General features: G+C 39.9%; 1 protein-coding gene across 1 annotated transcript in view; it reads left to right on the top strand.

Moving 5' to 3' along the window:
• Positions 1–12976: 12976 nt before the first annotated feature.
• Positions 12977–25847, top strand: part of ARIH1 (ariadne RBR E3 ubiquitin protein ligase 1) — a 90137-nt gene continuing 77266 nt past the window's right edge. The window contains exon 1 of the mRNA XM_032468983.1: positions 12977–13816. Coding sequence (XP_032324874.1) covers positions 13448–13816 — 369 coding nt within the window. The 5' untranslated portion in view covers positions 12977–13447. The remainder of the gene's footprint in view (positions 13817–25847) is intronic.

Here is a 25847-nt window from a genome sequence, read left to right on the forward strand (position 1 = left end):
AACAGGACATTCAGAAAAGTACTATTAATCAAATTACAGTACAATTAAGCCAGCACTAGTCTTCAGGGGTGTTTGATGACTTGAGACTATATCTGTTACTCATCCACAGTGCTGACCCCGACCTTTTCTTTTTCTCTAAGGTTCCTCTCTGGACTCAGTCACCTCAGTTCTCAGGTTTCTCTCCCAGATCAAAATCTTCTCATGGTCCCTATAACATGGACAAGGATAGGAAATTTAGCCACAATGGAATTGGATCTCTCTGAGGCAAATGTGGGTGCTTCTCCATGGGTGAATCAGACACCAGAAAGACAGTTAGGCTCCGTGGCGGAACCCGGGACCCAGACAGAGGCAGGGACCCAGACAGAGCCAGAGATAGGAAATGACTCAGTAATAAAGGATCAGGCAAGGCTAGCTGCTGACGCAGAACCAGTTGGCACAGCGGAGTTGAGGCATGAGGCGGAGAAAACAGGGAACATGAACAGGTCAGGCAATAGATTTGGGGGCCATGAAAAGAAAATGTGTGAAGACAGGGGTGATGAAGACCGAGTCAGCTGAGAAAAATGATGACAACAAGACCAGAAAAGTTAATCTTAGATACAGGATAGCAGAAGGAAAGGAAAGGAAATGAAGGAAAGGAAGGCGGAAGGAAAAAAGCCTGCCAGAGAGAGTTCCCCTCAGAGCTGAAGACACTTTGCTGCGTCCTGTGAAGAGCAGCAGGCGTATCCGCGGAGGCTCTGAGGTGACAGTGTGGTGACTGTTGAGTTGAGCCCTCCCTGTGTGACGCCTCATTCACCAAATAGGCTGGTATTATGGATGAAAGAGAGTCATTTGCACAATTCAGGTCACAGGTACCAACAACCTAAGAATCACAAAGTGATGAAAAGCTTGTTAAAAGACACTTCCACGTTCGTGTTGTGTGCTGTGACTGGGAAAGGCTGCAAGAGATGGGATGCCCAAGCCACCAAGTCTTTCCCGATTTCCACGACCACACAAGGGACCGTCTCAGCAGGATGGAAAGTGCATCCAGTTTGGCAATTCAGAATCTCATTCTTGGGCCACACTCCCCAAATGAGTAAGGCTGACTTTTGGCAAACATTTAACTTTCTTGGCTGGAAAATCCTTCATTGACCAACAAGGCTCTGAAATTTCCTCTAGTGCTGTTTATGGCCATAAACGATGAATAACAGAGACATTATTCCTGTTGGCTCATACTACCCCAAGTTATTTTAGCAAGTAACTTAGTCTAGTCAGAGTCACTGAATTCAGTTCTCGACCTCCAAGGCTGCTTTTGGCGAGTCACTTCTTGTTGTTGTTTTTTTTAAATTTAGACATCTCATTTTTAAAATGTAGGTGATTCCCATGGTTTTCAACTATTTGTGGGAACTGGAAAGGAAGGAAAAAGATAAAGGCGAAAGGACCCAGACTCTCTGAAAGAGTTCACGGTCTAGACTCAGGGAATTTCAGTGAGGCTTGAAACAGTTTTGCATAAGGAATTGTGGCCCTTGAGACTGGAAGCTAGTTTTTTGACTGGCAATATTAGTAGTTTACCATGAAAACCCACTCTTAACTCTTTAAATGTTCACTATTTTACTATTTTATGCCTTCTTGTACCTCTTACTAGTTAAATTCTGTGCTCTTAATTTTACCATCTTTAAAAGTGGCCTCAACAAATAATACCATCCCCATCCCACACGTTTGACTTTCTGGACCATTAGATAAGGAACCAGGAGAGAGAGCAAAGGATGGACGCGGCAGGGAGCATTCAGAGGTACTCCTCCCGCTAAGTATGGAATAACAGGTATCTGTATTAAAGTACGGATCCTCTATGGGGTTAACATTTTAGTCGTACCTTAATTTAGGTTACTTAAATTGATGAGATGATTACATATCCAAATACTACTAAGCGGATGTTTTGATAGTTGAGAGAGGAGGAAGGAAAATGTTACAAAGGGAAGGTCTAGTTGGGGGAGGGGTGGATTTTGAGCGCTTTCAGGCAAGAGGGAAGGGCTGATTACCTGGAGGGCAGGAACCCCGAAAAAGTAGAAACAAATGTGGGAGACTGGTAAAGACAAACCTTACCTCCCCTGTAATTTTGCCTAAAACCACGGAGGCATTAAGTATTGGAGTGGTTTGGAAACCTGTAACCTTCATTTCCTTATTCACTCCCGTCTTCCCATGCATCATCCATCCGACAAAAATCTCACGAAGATTTGTTGACCACTAACAAGTGAGTCGGTATGTAGCGGGGGACAGAGGCAGTAGGAGTAAAGGGTGAGAGGCAAGCCTGAGGCGCGCTCACAGCACCCCGGAGGCACCGCGCACCACCTCAGGGCCGGGCCTGAGGGAAAGGTGCTCACGGTCGCCAGGACATGAATGAGCTCATTCTTGAAAAAGAAAAAAATGACATAGACCTCATCTAGGAGAAAAATCACTCAACAATTCTTTAGTGTGAAGCTGACTTTTCTAAAGGTTTTGGGAAATGGAATAATACTATAGCAACACGGCAGCTAAAAACTGTTTAAATAAACTTGTTCTGAAAAAGCAAAAACAAAAACAACTTCCTCGGCAGCTTTTCTCCTTGGACTGCGGCCTCCTGCCACAAATGCTTGGCTTTCTTACCTCCATTCTTTCTTGTAGCAACATCAACTTCCCTCACGTCTTCTCACACACAGACATTCCACCATTCCCAAATCCTCACCCCCACTGTCACCTCTGGGTCTCCCTGTGGAGATCCGAGGGCTCAACTAATTATTTGAAAACATTGTGTTTAAAACTCCTGAATTTTTAGAGAATGTTTTATCCCCTGGTATTAGAGGAGGGGTTTATTCAGTTTTCTCAGTTACATTTTCTCTTTGCAGTATTTTGCAAAGCTGTTCCACAAATTCCCCTTTCCAAGAGTAGATGATAAAACACGGTATTGAATTGTGATGCTTTTCTGTCTTGTCCTTCCGCTCTGGGAAGTTGCTGTAGCTCTTCCACATTTAGGGGAGGCATTTGCTCCACTGCTCGCCTTCTCCAGGCAGGACTTCGGGTTCTCTCCAGGCCTTCCCGTGTAGCTAAGCTAGTTCAAAGGGTCTGCATTTGCAGTAAGGTCTAAGGAAGAAGCAATGCTGATCCCAGAGTGTCAGTGGTTGCAAAAGCATCAATAAAAGGAAAAATGGATCATTCCGGTGTCATGAAAATTAGAAACTTCTGCTTTGGTAAAAATACCATTAGGAAGCAGAAAAATCAGCTACAGCTGCCTGGGAGAAAATATCTGCAAACCACACATCTGACAAAGGACTAGTATCCAGAATATAGAGCTCTCAAAACACAACAACAACAAAAAAAGACACAAATGGAACAATCTAATTAGAAAATGTGCAAACACATGAAGCATTTCACCAAAGAGGATGTATAAATGGCAGAGAAACACATGAGAAGAGATTCAATAGCGTGCAGAGAACAAACAACACATAAATCTGCACAAGATAGGGGTGTCAGGAAAAGCTGAAGATGATAAGAGTGGGCTGACGTTGAAATAATTTACAAACTTGAGCTTCTCTTTCAACCGATCATGGTTATAGCTTCAAATTCTTTTCCATTTTCTTCTTGCCTTCCCATTACACAGACTATATTGTGAATACACTTGAAAAGGAGCTTCAGCCACACAAGTATATATACAATGATTTTATTTTACTTTTCAATTAAAATTTTTTAAAATTGTAGTATAGTTTATTTACAATGTTTCAGGTATACAAGGAAGTGATTCAGTTATATATATATGTATTCTTTTCCAGATTCTTTTCCATTATGGTTTATTACAAGATACTGAATATAATTGCCTGTGCTGTACAGTAGGTCCTTGTTGTGTATTTTATATATAGCAGTGTGTATCCGTTAATCCCAAACTCCATATTTATCCCTCCCACCTTTCCCCTTTGGTAACCATTTGTTTTCTATGTCTGTGAGTCTATTTTTGTGAGTCTATTCCATATATATACACACACACACACACACACACACACACACACCACATCTTTATCCATTCATCATTAATTTTTTTTTATCTAATGCTGTGGGTTTTATTTTTAACTCAGGAAACTTAATTTTTAAATTATATTTAATCTTTGGTAGGTATTTACCAAAATTCTGAGACTAGCATTTGACTGTCAGTCTTAGACTTTGAAAGTGATAGCCATAGCCAAGTGTATATGTTCCAAACACGGGCAATGTTACCTCCAAGGGGGAAAGATTGGTTCTTGAGGGTGTATGTGTGAAACAAAAAGTAGTCTTTTTATGTACAAAGATCTACATACAGTACATAAATATACAGTATATTTGCAGTGTTAAAATTTCCTGAGGGGAGGTGATCAGGATTAAGAGGTCTAAAAAAGTTCCTTAGGGGATGGTAATGAAAGAAAGAAGTTAAGAAACACTGCCCTAGTGCTAAGCTTAACAGATAAGCTGTCTTGCATTAACTTTTTTCCTGTAAGTGTCATTTCCTGTATTAGACTGTAAGCTTCTTAAGAATAAGACATGTAACCTGATTTGTATTTTCAATAATCTCTAATACAATGGTTTATGTCCTGCTACATTCAGTAAATGTGTATTTAACTGAATTAATATGGAACACATCTTCCCCTCCTTGCACTCATCCTATTGCCCAATATAATCCAAATGCAATGATCAAAATTAGTTTAGTGCAGCAAGCAACCTGACATAGTCTCTCTCACAAAAATCCTAGGAGAATACCGACAAACTTTATTAAAAGAGTGAAAAATCTTCAAAGTAGCACAGCTGAAGAAAAACAGACTCTGGAGATGGAGGAATCAGGGCCTTGGTTTCCAGCACTACCATTTGCAAGCTATGGAAACTTTTGCCAAGTTACCTATGGAGGAAGGGGAGAAAGGATAAAAAAGGAAGAGAGGTGGGGAGCCATAGCTCAGTGTTAAGAGCATGTGTCTAGCAAGCACAAAGTCCTGGGTTCAATCCCCGGTACCTCCATTAAACATAAGTAAATAAAAACCCAATTACCTCTCCCCCGAAAAATTTTTAAAAAAGGGAAAAGGGAAAGGAATATAAGAAGGGACAAGGGCATTTCTAATAGTCTTACGAACACCCTACATTTCAGACATGCTGACACACTGGCCGTTCTCCAAACAGGCCGTGGCTCAAATATGCCATATTTTTCATGCTTACATGTACATACATATTCCTTCTTTCCAGAGCATCACTGATTTCCGTCCTATATTCAGCTCAGGCCGTACCTCCCTTAGGAAGCACTCCACGACACCCTGGTCTGCCTCCCACACTGAGATGCCTGTCTTCCTGTGTCTCTCACAGTGAGATCCCACATCGTTACAGTACTTATCATATGATAATGTAATTAATGGTTTACATGCCTGTTTCCCTCACAAGTCTGTGAGCATTTTGAGAGCTTTATTTATCTTCTTGTTCTCCACAGCTGGCCTGGTGTCTGGCATACTATTGGTGAACAACTGACTTGTTGAACTAACTAATAAAAATACAAACACACAAGAAGTGCACAGCAATGTTTTTCAGCAACTTGACAAATGAATAATGGTCTGGGTTCTTCAAAGGGCAACTGCTTTCAAACTGACTGAATCATCATCTTTGTATATTCTCAGGTCCAAAACAAAACACTGTATATTTCCTGTGTCCAATAATGATAATGTAATGAATACTTGACATTGTCAGTTAATCCTTACAATGAGAAAAATCCTATTATTCTTCTGATTTTTTAAAAATGGGATAGCAGGCTGCCTTTTTTAAATTTTTATTTGAAGTACAGTCAGTTTACAATGTTGTGGTAATTTCTGGTGTGTAGCACAGTGATTTAGTTACACATACATACATTCCTTTTAATATTCTTTTTCGTTATAGGCTATTACAAGGTATTGAATACAGCGGAAAAAAGGCTTTTGAGAGGGGAAGCTTGCCCAAGGGGATACACTTAACAAGGCTCCTAGCTCAGGAGCCCATGGTGCTAACTGCCTCCCAGCAGTGCCTCTCAAAGTTAGCTGAGTAGTACTCACTTTTACATGACATCCCTCTGTCTGACCCTCTCCACCTACAACCTCCCACATACAATCACTCAAAAGAAAACAGGCTCATAGCTCATGCACGCAGTTTGTTATCTGTCATCACTCACAAAAAAAGGTGTCTGCGTATGCCCAGCTTTGCTTTGTGTGAAAATACACCAATCAGTAACAGTGAGCTAACCCTTTGAGACTATTCCATTTTAATAACATTTAGAGACAATGTAACTACTGACCTTTCAAGCTCTTTAAAACGGGAATTCTGTTCAGTGTTTCAGCATCTGAGTGTGTCAAAACATGCATCCAACATGCTACACAATCTTTTCATGAAAGCAGAATGTGAAGCAGCTTGCCAAGCATCCTGGACAAGAGGCCATGTATCACAAACGCTCTATTATTACTTTACTGATGTCCGCGAGGGTACAGCTGGAAAGACAGAATTGAAAAACCAGTTCTTACCACATTGCAAAATGACTCTAAGGAGTGGCATCTGGTTCCTGGAGCTGTAAGAGGTGACTATGCCTTTTAAATCACGGTATTGTCTCAAACAAAACAAATGAAAAAAACAAAAAAGCCAAGAGAGAAATACAAAAAAGAAAAAAGAAAAAGAAAAAGAAAAGCTTTTTCATTTCTGAAAGCTTTGGGGCCAGATGGGCCTGTCAGGTGCCCTGGGTTACTCCAATCTTCAGGTCCTTATGGCATTTCCTTTTTGTTCCTTGCTACCGTCCCTCACTCATTCATAAACAGGCTGCATTGTATCAGTTGTGTCCAATGTGTTGAATTCCAACATCAGTCCTCTCTTGCCGTGAGCTATTAAGAGTTGAGATACCACTAGGGATGGGAGAGGTGAGCTGGGCATTTGTCCGAGAGAAACCCTGGATAAGGGATGCTGTGGAGGACACACGCATCAGGTGCCCTCCTCCTCTTCCACACAATCTTCAAGTTCTTCTAGGTCTAGAAGAATTAACAGAGAACATTAAGAACACTAATGTTGATGTAGTGTCAGCAAGATTAAATTAATGCACTTTGAGGACAGACGATAAGTGTCTATTGGTTTACAGCTTTCGGTTGATTCATTGATTCATTCCAACATTATCAAAAGCTTGGAAGTTTGTTAGTAATGGGAGACACATAGACAACTCATGTTCTAGGCATCAAGTGCCAGGTTTGGAACGGCTTGAAAAAACAGCAGTCTTGAAGCACATAGATTAGTTGGGGGTGGTTCGGGAGGGTGTCAGGCAAAGGGAACAGCAGATGCAAAGGTACGGAGGCACGAGAAAGTCTAGTGTATAGTACTTTCTTAGAACATCTCAGTTTAGTGGCTTCTGACTCTTGTAAACTCCTTCAGCATTCACCATCTGTGTCGTTCTTCTTGGTTTGTGACATCTCTTCAACCACACAGTTACCATCTTTATAACTAATCTTTCCTTCAAATTTAAGTCCCTTTCCTTAAAGTAAATTATGCTCTCTTAGATGACAGGGTTCTTCTGTTTATCTCTCCAGAATGCCTAGAAAAGTGCTTTGCACTGAGGAGTCACTTATAAATAACTACTCATGGTTGACCAAAAACAATTGTGACATGTATTTTAAGTTTTCATTGAAAATGCTAAGGTTTTATCTACAAGATTAAAGTGGGACTATTTGAATAGAGGATAACATATCTCTTTACTCACTATTCTATTTCTATTACCTATTTCCAGGAGGAACAAACATAGCACAGAGTCAGTGTTTATGCTGCCAATCTAGACAGCAGTAGGCTTGATAGCAATTACTCAATTGCAACAAATACCAAGGCACATTTTAGAACAGGAATAAGATCTTATTACAATTACTGAGAAGTGTATGGAAAACACAGTGGACTCTGACTCTGAAAACTTGGATTTAATCAAAGTTATGCCACCTGTTGTGAATTTTGGCAAATTACTTTTCATCTTTGAGTCTTTTTCCTCATCTTTAAAATGAAGTTAAGAGTCCCAACTTCAGGAGATCATAAGGAGTAAATTTAAAATGTACAAGCACCAAAAAAACAAAAAACAAAACAAAACAAAAACAACCAAAAAACCCCCCCAAAACCACCAAACACAAAAAACACCCCCCCAAGCCCCCAACAATTCTTTTTAAAAACAAAACAAAACCCAATTCTTTTTTAGAAACAATCCCCAAAAACCCAGTTATTTAAAAAAATTTAAACAAAAAATTTTAAAAAATAAACAATTCTTTTCAAAAATAAAAAAATAAAATGTACAAGCACCTACTCTGGCACACAGTAGACCTTCAATAATATATTTGCTCACTTTTTGCCCCTTCATTCATCCATTCATTTAAATACATCCACAAGGCAATACAATAGAGATATTGTAAACCACAGTGAAGCATTTCTTTTGCAAACTTTGTTATAAAAACACTTTTTTCTTCAAATGATTAAGTCATTAGGACACAAAAATATGTTCACTTTTTTTAGGGGGGTGACCATTTGCTATTTTTTGCTACAATGTAAGTATACATTTAGGCCAAATAAATGTGTCTTGCAAACACGGGGAATGGTACAGACACTATGGTTTTGCATATTTGTCCAACTGTATGAAAGCATGTATGTACTTTACTTTTGGATCCCACATTATCTTACCACACACTGTAGACAATCACTTGTATAAAATCTCTGGTTCAATAATAAAGGCTATAAACTGTATTCTAGAGGAAAGATAAAGTAGAGGGGGCTGCAGTCAGGAATCTCAGGTTCTGTTTTTGGTTATTACTATTTTTACCAGACTTCTAATGAGGCAAATAACCTCAGTTTCTCTAAGCCTCATTATTATTCATCACATAGAACTGTATGATAAGATCCATCTCTCAACAACAGTGTAATATGTAAATGTTGTTTGTAACAAAATATGAAGTACACAAGTGTTTTTAAAGAAATGCAAAGTATTCAATTAGCTTGTTAGTATCTTTCTGCACTTTTGCTAAAATTTAATGTTAAATTTAAAATTTAATTTTCTTACCTCCTGCCTGATAAAACACAGGACCAACTCAAACATTAAGGGAAAAAAAAGCAAAAAATGCTACATTAAAAAGATTTTAGAAACAAAAGGACAAAAAGCAATTTCTTTCCACTTAGTTTTGGAAACAGTGTTTCAATTACATCATACAAGAATTTTTGGTGAGGTGACCAAGTCCCAGTTTGTCTGAGATCTCCCAGTTTTAGCGCTGAAACTTCCACATCCCAGGAAATCCCCATTCTGTGCCAACTTCAATGGTTAGTCACCCTAATGCCCTGCCATTACTCGAGGCTTTTCCAGAGCTTACGGCTCTATTATCTGCCCTTAGAAAAATTCCAGTGCTATTTTAATTTCTGTTTATCTGAAAAGCACTTGCATATTCTTCCTGCTGGAATTTCATTCATATCCTTTTGGTGAGCATATAAATATTTATGGAGTTTTGCTCTATGAGTAGATATTTAATAAATGTGTACTAATATTTTTGATCTTATTAGGACATAGGGACGATGGGATTACCTAATTGCAGAACATTTATTCTTTTGGCACCAAGGAAATATTAACGTGCCTATTGTTTTTCAAGGACCTTGTCCTGTTGTTGTTTACAGACTACTGTCCTACCCAGCAATCACCATAGCTGAGAAGGCAGTAACATGGACAATACCTTTAAGATCAAGTCACTTAAGAAAACATCCTATGTGGGTCATCCCTTGGCCAATTTGTGGCTGGAGACAAGTTGTTATACTGGTTTCTTTTAATAGCCTTATAAACTAACCTGATTCTAAGATATTTTTTAAAAATATTAACAGAATGAGTGTTGTTGAAAATCTGGTTACGATGGTTTATCCATGAATAGGAGCCCCCCAAATTCAGAAGCACTATGATACTGCCCAAAAAAGAAGTCATGAGACTATGGAAAACATTTCTGAGAAAAAGCAGACCAATTTTCTTCTGCGGAAAATGCAGATGACAGAGGCCATGTACAAATATGGATAAGGAAAAATAAGGCCAATCAAAAGGTTGTTAAGTCCAACTGGCTATAGCTCCCCCCTCCACAAGATGTAAGGTGACCTGACAATTTTTAAACCTTCTAATTTTGTGAACACATAACTATGTGCCAGGCACCGTGTCAAGTGCTTTAACTACGTTATTCCATTTGATACCCACAAATAATCCTATGAGAATAGGAATTGTAATCTTCCAAAGTGAAGTGCAGAGAGGTTCAGTGATTTGTTCAAAGTTATGAACAGCAGCTGGAGAGGCAGAGGCAAGTTCAGCTGTTTCCTCTGGAGCCTAAGCTCTTAAACTTGAGCTTGTGCTGCTTCTCAACATTTGTGGACAAAATTCTGGTGAAATTCTACCTCCACTCCTAACTTCTCCTGACCTTCAGTCTTGTACATTAGTATGCCTTCTCAGCATCTCTACTTTGATGCCTAACAAGCATCTCAAATTTGACATGTTTAAGTAAACGGCACCACCATTCATCCAGTTGCTCAAGCCCTAAATTTAGGAGGCATCCTTGATTCCTCTAGCAACCCCATAGTCAAGCCATCAGCAAATTTGTTGGCTCTACCTTCAAATTATATAGGAAGCAGACCACTTATCTCCATAACCCTAGCCCAAGCCATTGTTATTATTCACCTGGACTACTGAGATAGCCTCATAATTGGTCTCCGCTTTCATGGTCCATTCTCCACAAAGCAGCCAGTTATTAAAGGGAAAAAAGCCAGTTCATATTGTTCCATTCTTCTGTTTAAAATCCTTTAATACTTCCCATTGTAATAATGTAAACCTCTTAAGATGGCCTACAAGGACCTACTGGCCCCCTGCCTTGATCTGCCGCCTCTGACTTTATCCCATAGCGCTCTCTTGTTTGCTCAGCATGCTTCGGTCACATTGGTCGTTATGATTTCAAATCTCTCTGTGATGTAAAGTCATGTACTTTGGGAGGATCTGGAAGGGCAGGGTTGAGGGTGTGAAAAAACTGATGAAAGTCTGAAAGAGTTGCCTAGAGTGAGAGAACAATTTAGAAAAATTTAACAGGACTGCTGGGTGGTGTTGAGGCTTCAGCTGTGGTAGGTGATTGGAATTTAATAACAGAATGCCTATGATTATGCAAATTTCAACAGTAGTGGTCAGATGCTCCAGTACCAAAGTGGAGGATAGGAATGGTAGGGTTTACTCAAGGTAGGGGTGGATGAAAAGAAAGACAGGGCAGAGAAGTTTAGAGTATTGATGAGCATTGCTGATTTTTTTCTGTAGGTATGTAACAACGGGGATGGGGTAGAGAGAAGGGTTGCTAGTGTCCTTAGCTCGCCCCAGTTGTGACAACCTAGAATTGCTAGAAACAGAATCAAAGGACCAAGACCTACCAGCATTGATTTTAGGAGTTTTAATTTGCAAATTCTAAGATTATTGTAGGAAATTTGATTATTAAAAAATTTACAAAATGGACAAGTTAGTTGTGCCTTATTTACATTATAAAGGAATCTTTAACTTTTCAAAATAAATTTCCAAAGGGAACCTGCATGTTGAACAGTAAGATTGATCAGGAAGCTAGGGATTCAGACTTTAAAAGTTTTCCAGTCTGGCCAGTCCTTCAAGTTATCCCAAGAGGGAGTTTTCTCATGCCTTTTCTTCTTTAAGAACACTTCTCTGCGTCTCCTGTCCTACTTACAAAGACTTAAGTCTACGGTTAAAGTGGTATAAAATACTCTTTGTTGTCCTGGCCACTAACTTGCTTAATATTTTGCCATTTGCCCTCCTTGCACGTTAGGCTCCCCAAACTAAACTACTGTACACGCACCTTCTGTACTTCTGCTTTTGTTATTCTTAGACTAGACCATCTTCCCTATCTTCTCTGTTAAACTCCTATCCATTCATCAACACTCATCTCATACAGCACATTTCTGGATAAGAGACCACTACTATCTCTCTGCTTTATATGGTCCCTGTAAATATTTCTATCATTGCCTATATTGTCTTATAATGCATTTTATATATAGCCCAGTATGGAATACACATTGTGTGTTATACAGGTTTTTTTTTTTAATTTGTTGGTTTCTCCTCTCTTTTTTTCTTGGTCCATCTTGCTTAAGTTTTGTCCATTTCACTCCTCTCCATTGTTTTTGTATACTCTATTTATCTCCACTCTGATCTTTATTTCCTTCCTTCTACTCGCTTTTGGGTTTATTCTGCTCTTTCTCTAATTCTTTCCTCTTTGGTGGTGGTGGGGGGAGGTAATTTATTTTTAGTGTAGGTACTGGGGGTTGAATTGAGGACCTCGTGTATACCAAGCATATGCTCTACCACTTGAGCTATACCTTCCCCTTTTAGTATTTTTATGATTGATGTTTAAGGTCACCTAAGGGCTAATACAGGGCAAGCGCTGTGTGATCCTGGTCAAGTCGGCTCCCCTTTGAGCCCCAGGTCTTAGTGGGGACTGCGGCGCCACGAAGGTGGTAAGTAACACAAGCGAAGCCCTCACGCAGCGCTCAGGGAAGGAGAGCCGCGACTTGCGCATCGCCGCGGGCCCTGAGCGGGTGCCCGGCGAGCCGCGCTCAGGAAGCGCTTCTTTAAAATGACGTCACTACAGGCGACTCGGAAACCACTGCACGTCTGCACCAGGGCACAGAATCAAGGGAATTACTCCAAACGAGCTTCACCGGCCACTCAGTTTAGAGGTTCTGCATGAAACAGATTTCCACTGAGCAGCCCCGGCAAGAGGAGCGTTAGCTCAGCAGTCGAGGCCGCCCCGGAGTTATTCCAGGGCGGGCGGGAAGCGTCCCTACCGCCCGGTGGGAAGGCGTGAGCGGCTGGCTCCCCACGGCCTGCGGCAAAGACCGCCCCCTGGGTGGCTGAAGGGCGCCTCTCGGGGACCAGGGGCCCCGGCCTCCTCAAGGACACGGCCCCCGGGATCGGCCCACAGAGCGACCGCAGCCGGAACTGACATGCGACTCCCGCGGCGCCGCGCTCCCAGGTTCGGCGCCGGCCGTGGGGTCTCCCCGCCCGGCACGCAGGGGCGGCGGGGCGGGGCGCGGTGACGACAGGAGCTGTGACGCGACGACGCAGCGCGACGCGGTGACGCACGCCCCTTTGTTGGCTCAGTAGCGGTAGCAGCGGCCGTGGAGGTGGCGCTGGGGACTGTTTTCTCTCGGAGGCCGGAGCAGAGCCGCGTCTGACTGAGGAGGGCGGCGAGCGGCACCCTCGCACCTTCCCTCCCTCCTCCGCGCTCTCCCCGCCGCCTCCAGCCGCCAGCCGCCGCGCCCGGGGAGGAGCCGCGGCCCGCGGGGCCGGAGCCAGGCCTGCGTCCGGACATCAGCCGGAGCCGGAGCGAGAGCCGGGGCCTCGGCGTCCCCGCCCTCCCCTCGCCTCGGGGCCAGCGTCCGCCGGGCCCCCGCGCGCCGCGCCATGGACTCGGACGAGGGCTACAACTACGAGTTCGACGAGGACGAGGAGTGCAGCGAGGAGGACAGCGGCGCCGAGGAGGAGGAGGACGAGGACGACGACGAGCCGGACGATGATAACCTGGATCTGGGCGAGGTGGAGCTGGTGGAGCCCGGGCTGGGCGTCGGCGGGGAGCGGGACGGACTGCTGTGCGGGGAGACGGGCGGCGGCGGCGGCAGCGCTCTGGGGCCCGGCGGCGGCGGCGGCGGCGGCGGTGGCGGCGGCGGACCGGGGCACGAGCAGGAGGAGGATTACCGCTACGAGGTGCTCACGGCCGAGCAGATTCTGCAACACATGGTGGAATGTATCCGGGAGGTCAACGAGGTCATCCAGGTGAGGGTGGCCCCCGCGCCGGCTTGACCCTGTCGGACCCGGGAGCGGATTCGGGCGGCCCGCGCGGCCTCGAGGAGCAGGCCTGGGCCTGGTGCGCAGCCGGGCCCGGGGGTTCCCGGCCCTGTCTCCTCCGCTGCCTCTGCTGGGGCTGGAGGGTGTCGAAAGCAGACATTCGCCGGTTACCCGGGTGTGGGGAGGTGCGCTGGGGGCGGTGCTTTCCAGGTCCTGCTATGGCGGAGGCCTGCGGCTGCCTTAGACTTCTCCTGCGGGCAATTCCTGCCGGTCCCCGGGCCCGATGTCCTTCCTTTGGCCCTAGGAGCGCCTACAGGGGCGGGGCGGGGCGGAGTGGAGGGGGTGCTGCAGAAGAGCAGGAAGAACTGGGCCCCTAAGACTGCTTCTCCGGCCACCAGTCTCACTTGAGCACTTTTGGAAGGGGTTAGAGTAGGCCTAAGAGCAGCTTGGTTTACGGTTGCCCCAAGTGGGCACCAGTTAATAAAGAAATGGATCTGCTTGGCAGTCTTAAGTGGCTACTTAAAGGTGGGGGAAGGGAACTATTTCTCGGAAGAGGTGCTGATGGGCCTTCTTTTCAGATTGTGAAGCTTATGCTTGTATCTTTTTACTCTTTGCTGTTTGCTTGGGACCTACCTACTATTTTCCAGTTGGCATACTCGAAACTGTTGCAATACTTACTGCGGATTGCATACCCAGCCTTGCAGCTAAAACAACAGCAGAACGCAGTGTTATTGTCTAATATTGGGCAAGACTCTTTTGTGAATTTGCAAGTGGAGGCTTTCTGCCTCTGGACTCCTCTATCTGATTATTTCTTGTTTCGTGGTCAGTAAGTTAGGCTTAGTTTAAGTTGATAATCACATCTCATTTAACCTTGTGGGTCAAATTTTGCGTTTTTGAGCCTTAGGAAATGAAAAGTTTTCATTTGAGGATAAACAGTTGTGATGAGGGGTCAGGGATAGGACTGAAGAATAAAAATGAAGTCTTGATTCAGTGCTACTTTTAGAAAACACTAGTTACATGGAAGGAAACTATATACATGAGTAGTAGGTTACTATTGTCTTCTTGTATATCAGTTACTTTTTTCCCACTTTAAAATTGGTTGGCTCTTACTGACTGGCAAAATTAGTATGTCCCTGCCTACTTGTTGAGTTTGCATGATTAATAGATTTTTACAGTATTGTCTAGTAAGCGACACGTTCTTTTGAAAATGGAACCATCTATTTAGGCCTATTTGAAAACTTCTGAATAACAGTTAAAAAAAAAATTCTGGTTTGGTGCTGTTACTAAACAGTGGAAATCTCAAACTTTTGTATAAGGTACTCTCAGGAGGACATTGAAAGGTTGTAGAAGAAAGATAAGTTTACTGTTCTTTCTGATTCTAAAAATATGACAGTTGATTTCTTAAGCCACTAAATTAAGAAACTTTGTTTTCTTTGAGGAAACTTGAATTTACAGCGAAACCTTGAATTATCTTTTCATTTATTTACCATATACATTATATAGTAAATGTATATGAAACCTGATGTTTTCAAGCTTATTACTTACCTTATTGGCATTTTAATTGGCTTTTAAAAACTCATGGATATTTATTATCTAACTTACAGTCTGTTTTCATTGTACTGAAATCTCATCCAACTTTTTCAGCTCTGAGGTGTGTCTCAATCACTGAGGCCAAACCTTACAATTTCTTTATGTCACTTCTGGAACAGAGATGTAGTTAATGTGTATGACATCTTTCTTTTTTTCTTAGTTTAGGGGAACTAAGAAGAACTACAAAATACTATGGATTTTTAAAGACGTCCTACTTTTACCATGCTTCCATTTCTGATTTTTGGAAGCCCTTTTTTTTCTAGTTTACTTCATGTTAAGGATGCTCTTAAATAGAATTCCTGAATGCATAAGTATCTATCCCTTATTAAAAGTTCATATTTAGCTCAGTGAAGAAACCTAATCCCTCCCCCCCACCCCAAAAACAAACAGTACAAACAAAACGTGTGCTTTCACTTGTTCCACAAATCTGTCTCCACCTTTGGGGAAGGGTATAGCTCAAGTGGTAGAGGGCATGCTTAGCACCCAAGAGGTCCCGGGTTCGATCCCCGTACCTCCTCCAAGCAGAAATCAATGAGGAAACCTAATTACCTCCCACTCATAAAAGCTCATATTTAGAAATATCAGTAAATCAAAGGGTAGGATTTATCCCAGACCATTTTTTCTCCAGATGAATACACTAGATCTAAACTAGGTTTTGGTTATGTTATAGGTTATTTATGTTAATAGATTTAAACTTTAAAATTTACACAGGTAACACATGAACATTGTAAGAAAAAACTGTTTAGGCAAGGGAAGAAAAGAAAAAAATATTTTTCTTGGCACTCAGAGATATACCAGAATTTGAACTGTAGTTATTGTTCCAGAACTGTGGGTAAGCTATACATTTAAAAAAATAATAGCAGAATCAAACTGTATGTTCTATGTTTTCGTAGAAAAACGCATTTTACAAAAACTGAAGGAATGTCAACAACTTCTCCTGTCAATAAGTGACTATTTTTCAAGTGCTTGTGTGATTACAAATCTGATTTGTTTAATCAGTCTCTTCTTACTAATGGTATTCCTTTTATTGTCTAGTTCCTAGCTTTTATACACCTCATTGGGAATATCCGTAGAGATAAATCTTTGAATGCTTTATTTTCATAGGATAAATTAAATTGGTGAGTCAAAGAATTAGCTTATTTCCAAGGCTTTTGATGCATATTATCACATTGCTTTCAGAAAGGTTAAACTAGTTTTTTGCCACCAGTTGTTGCTTGCTTGAGATAAAAGGGTCATCATTTTTTAAATTTGCTTTTGTTTTTTTTTTAAAAAGCTGATGAGGTTGAACTTTTAATGTGTTTATTGGGCACTGGTATTTCTTTTGTAAATTGCCCTTTGCTTTTGCTCATTTTACCCTGTTCTGGGATGTTTATCTTTCATTGATTTATACGACCTGTTTATATTCATAGAGGCTTTAAATGTTAGTGGTGTAAGGTTTTCTATTAAAACTAATGCTGATTTAATATGACAGTACATTTTAAACTTTAAGGGAAACAATGGCTTACTTGTTTTACTTAGTTCACAGCAGAGAGCTTACTGTTAATTCTAAAAAATTTAAATCCCCTTCTCCCCAGGTGCTATTTGTCGGTATCAAATCAGATATTTTAGTGAATTTAAAAATAAATATGCAGGAGAAAAAGATTGAAATGTAAAAAGGTCAAGTTAGTCAAATTCCCCCAGGAGAGATTAAATTACTTTTTCTGACTAGTTCTGGGCAACAGTAGGTTAATACTGTTATTTGTAGATATCTGCTGGTTCTAGTCTTAAGTTAACACTTTTTCTTTTAAACTATTGGTTTTCTGGCTTTCTGTAACTTTCTTGTTATAGTTTGTCTAATTTGGTCTTGTTTTATTTAACTCTTTCGTGGCTGCTTAGTTTTTGAGCTTTTCAGAAAAGATTGGGGATTTTCTTTAACTTATATCATTGATGGAGAACTGCTTAAAGCCCTTAATTTACCCAGCTATATTTACTTAACTAGTATTATGAATATTACAGTGGTTAGTATTATCATTATAGTGGTTGTCTAATACAATTGCCAAAATTGCTAAGTAATTTATCAAACTAACACTACACAATTCTGCAGTTGAAGGACTGCCATTTTGTGTTTCTGCAACAATGGTTTAGCAAATATTGGTTGTACCTTGTGTGTGTGCTGGTCACTCTGTTAAAGCAGAGGCATGGATCTTGCCTAAGAAGCATATAAAGGTGAGGAATATAGAGGTCCTTGGTTTCCATTCCCAGAGATTGTTGTTCATTAGTCAAGTGTGAGTTGGAACCCAAGCATCTCTATATCTTTTAGCCACTCCAGTAAGATCTGAATCACTGGAGTAGTCATAGTTCATCCAGTGTCTTGATTTTGACTCGGAGAATGAGCAGAGAAGGGCAGTAACCCTTAGGAATACCATGTTTAAGGGATGTACTGAGGAAGAGATGCACAGGGCTGTTAGATGTGAGCGGTCTGTTAGAGAGGAGACATAAAGAGAAATGGGTGGACATGTTAACTATTTTAAGATTTTTTGCGATAAATAATCTGTTTTAAAGAAAGAAATATGTAACCTTTATGAGGGAAATTTCCTGTTGGCTGTTGATTTGAGATCTTTAGTATTATTTTACCCATTTATTTAATTAAAATATTTAATTAAAGAACTTCTAAGGTGAGGTTTCAGGAACAAATTAGAGGCAGTGTATTCCAGTGTATTGTGTATCGGTTGGGGAGTCACTTCTAGCCCCTGCATTTCCTCTTCTAACTGGCAAGTTAAATTTACATCTCAGAATCTTCAGTTTTTGCTTTTCTTTTTTCTTTTTTTCTTTTAAATCTGGGAAGGTAAAACCAGAGAATTAAACTACTAGATTGGTCTTTTTTACATGAATGCTTTGTTTATCTAACATCCTTGTAAAATCTCAGTGAGTTGGAGATACTCATTGTTTCCAAGATACTGAATTCAAATGTGTTTATAAAGATAAATTTGAATTGTTTAACTTGTTTGGAGGAAGGAGTAGAGGGATGAGGAGGAAGAGAGAAGGGAGAATAGTGTTGTGTGGATGTTTTGAAGCTATTAGGGTGCTTGGTTTGGTCTGTTCCTCTTGAACTTTTATCTTTCCCCAGCTGATCTCCTTGAGCTTTAAGTTTTAAATTATATTAAATCTTGTTGAATTGCTTATAGCAATAGTCCGATAAATCAGAAACTGTCGGGGTGGGGTCTAGCAGTCTGTTTTAACAAGCATTCTAGGTGTTGCTGTGAGAACCACTGGTTGAAAGTTGAAGTGAAAGTTGAAATTTAACAGCAGTGTTTCTCCATGTGTGATGATTAGTGGTATGTTACTATAGATGTGGGTTAATGATGGAAGGCAAATTGTTTAAGAAACTAATAAAAGGAGAATTTCAAGAGCCTGGAGAACACTTACTATCTAATCATGGAGGGGATTTGTTATCATTACTGTTATCCTTCAGATAAAGTCATCTTTATACAGTTACTTCAAACATGCAAACGAGACTAGTAACATTTCACATTCTAGGTTGGAGCACTTCATTTTTCTTCCACCCTTCCCTACCCACCCTGGTGCTGTTTTTTTTTTTTAAAGCAAAACTGTTGAGAGGGTTTCTTTATTTGATACACTGGAAGGGATATAAGGTCTTAGATATTGTTAATTGTTTACTGTATTAAATGTTGAAGAAAATATGAGAAGACTTATTCTCAAGGAGTTCATGGTCTCATTGAATTTACACACTCAAAGCTATTAGGTCAGTGCTAAGGGGATGGAAGTAGGGATTCATGGAAGAGAGATCTGTGGATATTATCTGGAGGGTGTCTAGGATTTAGATGGGTAGAAAAGGATAGGAAGCCAGTCTAGAAATTGAAGAAAGAATGAGGAAGGTGTGTGCTGGTAATGATGAGGTCAGCTAAGGTGGAACGGGGTTTATTAACTGTGAATGATAATGTTGTAGAAGCTGAAAGGTTTCATGCTGTGAACAAAGGGAGGCAGAAGTAATTAGGTTAGATTCCTTTCCTCTGGGTTTAACCTGTGGTAGCTTTATATATTAGTTATCTTTAGTCCTATATTTTCCCCCAAATTTAGTGGCTTAAAAACAAACATTTTGCTGTACACCTGAAACTAACATTGTAAATCAACTACACTTCAATTAAAAGTAAGAATACCCCACCCCTCCAAAAAACCCAGCATTTATTATCTCACAGTTTCTATGGATCACAATTCATCGTAGTTGGGTGCCTCTGTCTCAGGGTTTCTTTAAAGGCTGCAACGAGCATAGCTGATTGCAGTTCTCAAGGTTTGACTGGGGGACGATTCCCTTCTCAACTCACTCGTGGGGCTGTTTGCAGACTTCAGATTTTTCACTGGCTGATTGTTGACCAGTTCCTGCCATGTGGGCTTCTCCAGAAAGTCACTTACAACACAGTAGCTTCTTTCCTTCAGAGTAAGGGATCTGAGAGAGAGCCCCCAAGATGAAAGCCGCAGTCTTTTTATAACTTCATCTCAGAAGTGATATCCCATCACTTTGCCCTATCTGCTTGTTTTAAGTAAGTCAGTCCGGCCCACACTCAGAAGGGGATTACACAAAAGTGAAGCCGAGGAGGTGGATCCTGGGGGCCATTTGAGAGGCTACCTACTGTAATACATATAGTCTGGCTCAGTTCAAGAGATGAATGACAATCATTGTATAATACTTATCTATCCAGTCAGTTTATATACTAATGAGAGGATATAGGTAGTTTGGATTTTTATTGTTGAATAAGCATAAATTACTTGTTTGGCTTTGCAAAGTATTATTCCTTTAAATGATAGATATTCCTAATTACCTTTCAATGGCTCAGATTGGAAGAACAATTTGCAGCCTCTTAGAATTGGCAGGAATTTGAGATTCTCCAGTCCACTAATTTTTTTTTTCTTTTTAACTTTAGCTACATAGTGAAATCACCTGGGGATTTTTTTGTCACATTTTTTGAGAAAATTACAGACTCACATGTAGTTGCAAAAAATGATGCAGAGAGATCCCCAGTACCCTTTGCTGATTTTACTGCAGTGGTAACAGCTTGTGGAACTACAGCATAATACCATCACCAGCACATTGATATTGATGCCATCTACTCAGCTTACTCAGATTTCTTGAGGATTGTTTAAAATGCTAACACTTACAACCCAAGACTAAGCAAATGGGTCTCTGGGAGCTTGAACTAGGAATTGTCATTAAGCAGAAATCTTCCCTGTATACTTTAATGCACAGCCAGAGTTGAAAGTCCTTGTTCTTGTCCAGTGTCTCTGAGAATCCTCTCTTTAACATTCCAATCTGCTTAACTACAAATAAGTGACAGTGAGCTGTTTTGTGATGTAGCTCATTCCAAGTTTAACACTTGATTTTTTTTAAAAAATTGGAATTTAAGTCTTCCATTTAAACTTCCACTCATTGTTCCTAGGGTGCCCTTTGGATGAAGGTTTTTTTTTTGCTGTTGTGTTTTCTTAACATAGTTCAGAAGCATGAAGGAAAACATTTTCTTCCTGAATTTAATCAATTCCCCCTTTCTTTGTTCATTTTATGACAGTGAACCTATATATCTTTGGTTACGCATTTTGCCTCCTTCTCTATTTTCTGCTAGACATTGTCTTTTAATAGGTATAGTGTCACAGGCCATAACTTTGCTAAGATCTTGACTGTGGATACAGGTCATCTTTTGATCTTGACACTGTTACTATGTGACTTTACAAATAGCTTCATTATTCCCATTAAATGATGGGATAAATAGAAGAATGAGTGTTTAGGCTGACATTTGAGGACCACTTCTAGGTGAGAGAATAATCCATAATCTGAGGTTACTTCTAACCTGGGGTAACAGTCCTTTGGGGCCCATGGAGCTAGTCTAAGTGGCAGTCCTTGCTTTATATGTTCAGTGTTTAAAAAATCAAAAGCAAAGCAAAACTGCTCAAACTTGTTAAAATGTGGGACAATGTTAGATCTTCAGTTCCAAAAGAATAGCACATTTTATAGTCAGTAGGTATCTACAATCGTGTAAGTTAAATTTCTTTGTAAAGTTTTGCTTTCTTCCTAAATTTTTATTCACCCACTGATAAGTGGTCATCTGGCTTGATCTTGAATCATGATGCCCAATTGTTATATGAATTGAATTGATGGGTAGTTTGATATCTTAGAAGGTAGTTTTAAAAGGTCTTATTAGGTAGCAGCTGCTCTGGCGGATTAACTTCTCAGAGCCCTACTTTTTTCACTTTTAAAAATGAGAATACTAGTATTAAGGCCAAAGAGTTGTGAGGATTTAGATGAGAAGTTGCCAAATACTGTATTGGGAGTTTTTCCATGTTTTTTTTTTCCCCTTAATGTGAACTTGCTCAATAGCATTTTTCCTTTTTACTATGTTCCATTTAAAAGGAATGTCACAAGTGACCTGACACTTAGTACATTTTGGCAAAAAGTACAGCAGATAATGAAGTATTAGGTAACATTTCCTTATTACTAAGACATTTGTTTAGACAATGCTAAGAATAGCTTTAATCCAAGACACCTCTCCCAGGCTTGCTTTGCTATCTCCTTTGAAACTGTCATACTTCTAATTCAAGTATTAATTGACTCCAGTTGCTTGGTAATATATCCTTTCTTAATCACAACTACATTTTTTAGGGATTAAGTATAAACTAGACACTGCGAAGTATTTTCTGATTCTCTTAGCTAGTGTTTATAAGTAAAAACCTCTAATGTGGACACATTGAAATTTGTGACATTTTGGGTTTCCCTGAAACCCATTTGAAATCCAAATTCACTGCCTTCTCTCCTTAAGGCTTTTCTTCCTTTGATTGGCTTACTAGTTATCCATTCTTGGAATTTGTAAGTCATACTTGATTCTTTTTCCCTGCACTTCCCATATCCTGTTAGCTCTGATCAAGTTACCTCTGAAATTAATTTTGTTATCCTTTTTACTAACTAATCATAATCTAGGGCCTCTTTATTTTGCCCTTTCGTCTATGGGCTTCCAGTCTGCCATACTACCAAATAAAAACTAAAAAAGACTTCATTATCCTCCTGGCTGCTACACACATTTCCTACTGAATGTCCAGTCCAGATTCTTCAATAATGAAAAATGCTGTTCATGGCTTTCCCACCTTGATTTCAGCTGATTTTTTCAGTCTTATCTACTGTTCCTGATTCTCCCACTACCTCCAATGGCACTACTTACTACTTCTTACTATGTAGTACAAGTTTATGTTTTCCTGTTTTTGCTCACGTTGGTTGTCTTGTGATGCTGTTTCTCTTTTTAACTGCCTGATATACTCGTACTCATACCCTGCTCAGATGTTACCGTATCTCTTACCAGGTCCCTCTTCTCTGGCTTCACTACTTCCTTACCTCTGTTTGCACTGCACTTCGTATGTGTGTTTGGTGTAGCCTACATGAGGCTGTAATGTAGCCATGGTAATTCCTAAATCACTAGCTAGTTATGAGGGTTTTGAGGGTGAGAGCTGAGTCATCTTCATCCATAGGGTGTATCACACTAAGTCTCTGACACCGTAGAAACAGTAAATATATACTCATTGAAGTTTGTCCTTGTTTAGTAAATGCTTGCTTCCTTGGTTTCCTTATCTTTAAACCAAATGGAGACAGACAAGATTTTCTTCTGGCACTAATTATTTTATGATTTTCAGATAATGCCTAGTGATAGTGTAAGAAGATGGCAAGAAAAAAGTGTTTAAATTCCAACAGGGCAAGCTTTTTAAGGCCTCTCTCTATATAGTGAGACTTTTAGATTAAACTTCATTATTTGCATGTAGTTCCCTGGCACTTCACATGAACTGACAGTGATGTTAAAAACAGTTGAGTCACTCTGATACAGTAGTTCTCAAAGTGTGATCCATGAGAGCAAAACGTTTGTAAGATATTATTTGCCTTTTTTTAATGTGCTGGGATTTGTACTGATGATGCAGAAACAATGGGTGGGTGAAACCACAGGAACCTTAGCACAAATCAGATAAGTGGCATCAGCTATATGAGTAGTCGTTTTATTTTTTTCACACCATGCACTCAGTAAAAAATACCAGTTTCACTTGTTATCCTGGGTGAAGCAGTAAAAATTATTAGTGTTATCATATCTTATCCCTTAAGTACATGTCTTCTTGATAACATGTGGCAAAATTGGCAGTATTCTGTATATTAAAGTACAGTGGTTGTCTTAGAGAAAAGCATTTGTGCAGTTGTTTGATTTGTGACCTGAACAAGCTGTTTAAGATGGAGCACCACTTTTATTTGAAAGAATGACTAAAAAACTGGTTATTTTGACACATGGCAAATAAACATATGGTAAATGTTTTTCCAAAATGAAGGAAATAACGCCTCTTATTTCAAGGAAAACTGCTTACAGTATTCGTTCCCAGTGATACGATATTTAAAGTTTTAAAGTGAAAATTAGAATTTTGGAAAACTACATTTGTGTCTGTGAAACTGACAGCTTCCTGATGAAATATTATATGATATTATCAACATTTGGAAAATCTGCTTAGCATAATGAACGAGTATTTTCCAAATGACAAATTTTCCAGTGACCAATTGTGTTATTTTACAGTCATGCATTTGTAAATGATTCATTCAAAGTACTGTATAGACCATTGGATTTTAATATAGCAAGAGTATCAAAAGTTCTTTAATACGGTTTCCAATTTTATGTTGCAAGTAGCCTTAAACTACTTTTTGAGTTTTGGTGTAATATCAAAAAGAATATCCATAGTTACCTGAAAAGGCTGTACGAGGCCACATTTTCTTTTATTCTCAAATAAAACAACTTACCAAGGATTGAATGCAGAGATACATGGATCTTATATCTCAATGCAGGTATGAGAATCTATTTCCTGTTTAGCCAGATATTAAGGAGACTTTAATATAGTGTACTTCTCTCACTTTTTTGTTTTAGAACATATAATTTATTTTCATAAAAATGGTTTTGTATTAACATATAATAGGGCTTATTACTGTTATCTCTAATGAATTAATATGTATTTTAAAAATTCTGTTTTAATATCTAGTATCATAAATATAGATACTTATAATTCACATAACAAAACTCTTTGGCATCCTCAGTAATTTCTAAGATGAAGAGGATTTCTTAGACCAAACAGGTTGAGAATTGCTGCTCTGATAGTCTGAAATATTTCTGAGTCATTAAGGAAATATAGTATTGGCTTGCAGATAGGAGTCATGACTAATCACACTTTTTGGGTTTACTATAAATAGGCAATGGGTTATACATTACACATTAGAGATTATTACTGATTAACAGGAAACATAAACTATATTAGATGCTGTGGGGGTATTCACAAAACTGTTAGATAGAAATGTGAATCCGAAGTTATGACTAGTTCGGGAAAGATGGTTGGAAATAGAATGGGATGCTTAATTTTTTTCAAGGAGGAACTAGTAGAGATAACACATGATGTATTCCATTTATTAATTTGTTTATATTCTGACTTCTTACATTAAGATGAAACTTTCTGAAAGCAGTGACTTTGTTTTATTCACTGCTGTAGTCCCAGTGCCCAGAACAGTACCTGACATACATAGTAGGCACTCAGTAAACATTTCTGTGTAAATATTTTTATTTTACTTCCATTTTTGAACAGTACTTTGCTGTGTATATGATTTTAGGTTGGTAGTTGTTTTCTTTCAGCACTTTAAAGATTCCATTGTTTTCTGGCTTCCATTGTTTGTGGTGAGAGGAAGCTAAGGAACCTTTAATCTGAGTGTTTTTAAGATTTTTTACTTTGTGTCTTGTGGTTTTCTTTGTGTTTTTCTTTGTGTTTTCAGATCCTTTTGAATCTGTGAAGGTGATGTCTCAATAGGTTTTAGAAATTCTCAGTTCTGCCTTTGTTGCGGAAAAATGTGTTACAGCTCAGTGTTATAGCTCGGTGTTACAGCTCAGTTGTGACAGCAACCTGGATCCGGGCGAGAGACCAAGCAGCACTTGGAGAGTTGGAAAACTCAGGTTTATTATGCCAGCGGGCCCAGAGAAGTTAACACTCCAAGCTCTGGACCCCATCTGTAGGTTTACACTGGCTTTTATAGGTTGCCAGTTTATGCTTTGCAACATCATATGTAAATGAGGTATAAGGAAAGTTGACTAATTAAGAACAAGCTTTGTAGAAATGGACCAGTCAGGAGGGAGAGAAATAACCAATCAGGAGTGAGCTCCATGCAAATGAACTACAAATGGACCAATCAGAATTTAGGGAAATGAACCAATCAGGAGGGAAGGAAATAACCAATCAGGAGTGAGTTCAGGGAACCAATAGAATTTTAGGTGTAAGTAAGCTGTTTCAGAGGCAAAAAGTGAGATAGAGCCTCTGGGCCAGGGAACCAGATGGTGCTGGCAGGAGAGTAGTGGCCCTGCTTGGCGGTACTGCCAGTCTTTTTATGGGACTT

This window comes from Camelus ferus, chromosome 27 (genome assembly GCF_009834535.1).
Source record: "Camelus ferus isolate YT-003-E chromosome 27, BCGSAC_Cfer_1.0, whole genome shotgun sequence".
In the NCBI taxonomy this organism is placed as follows: domain Eukaryota; kingdom Metazoa; phylum Chordata; class Mammalia; order Artiodactyla; family Camelidae; genus Camelus; species Camelus ferus.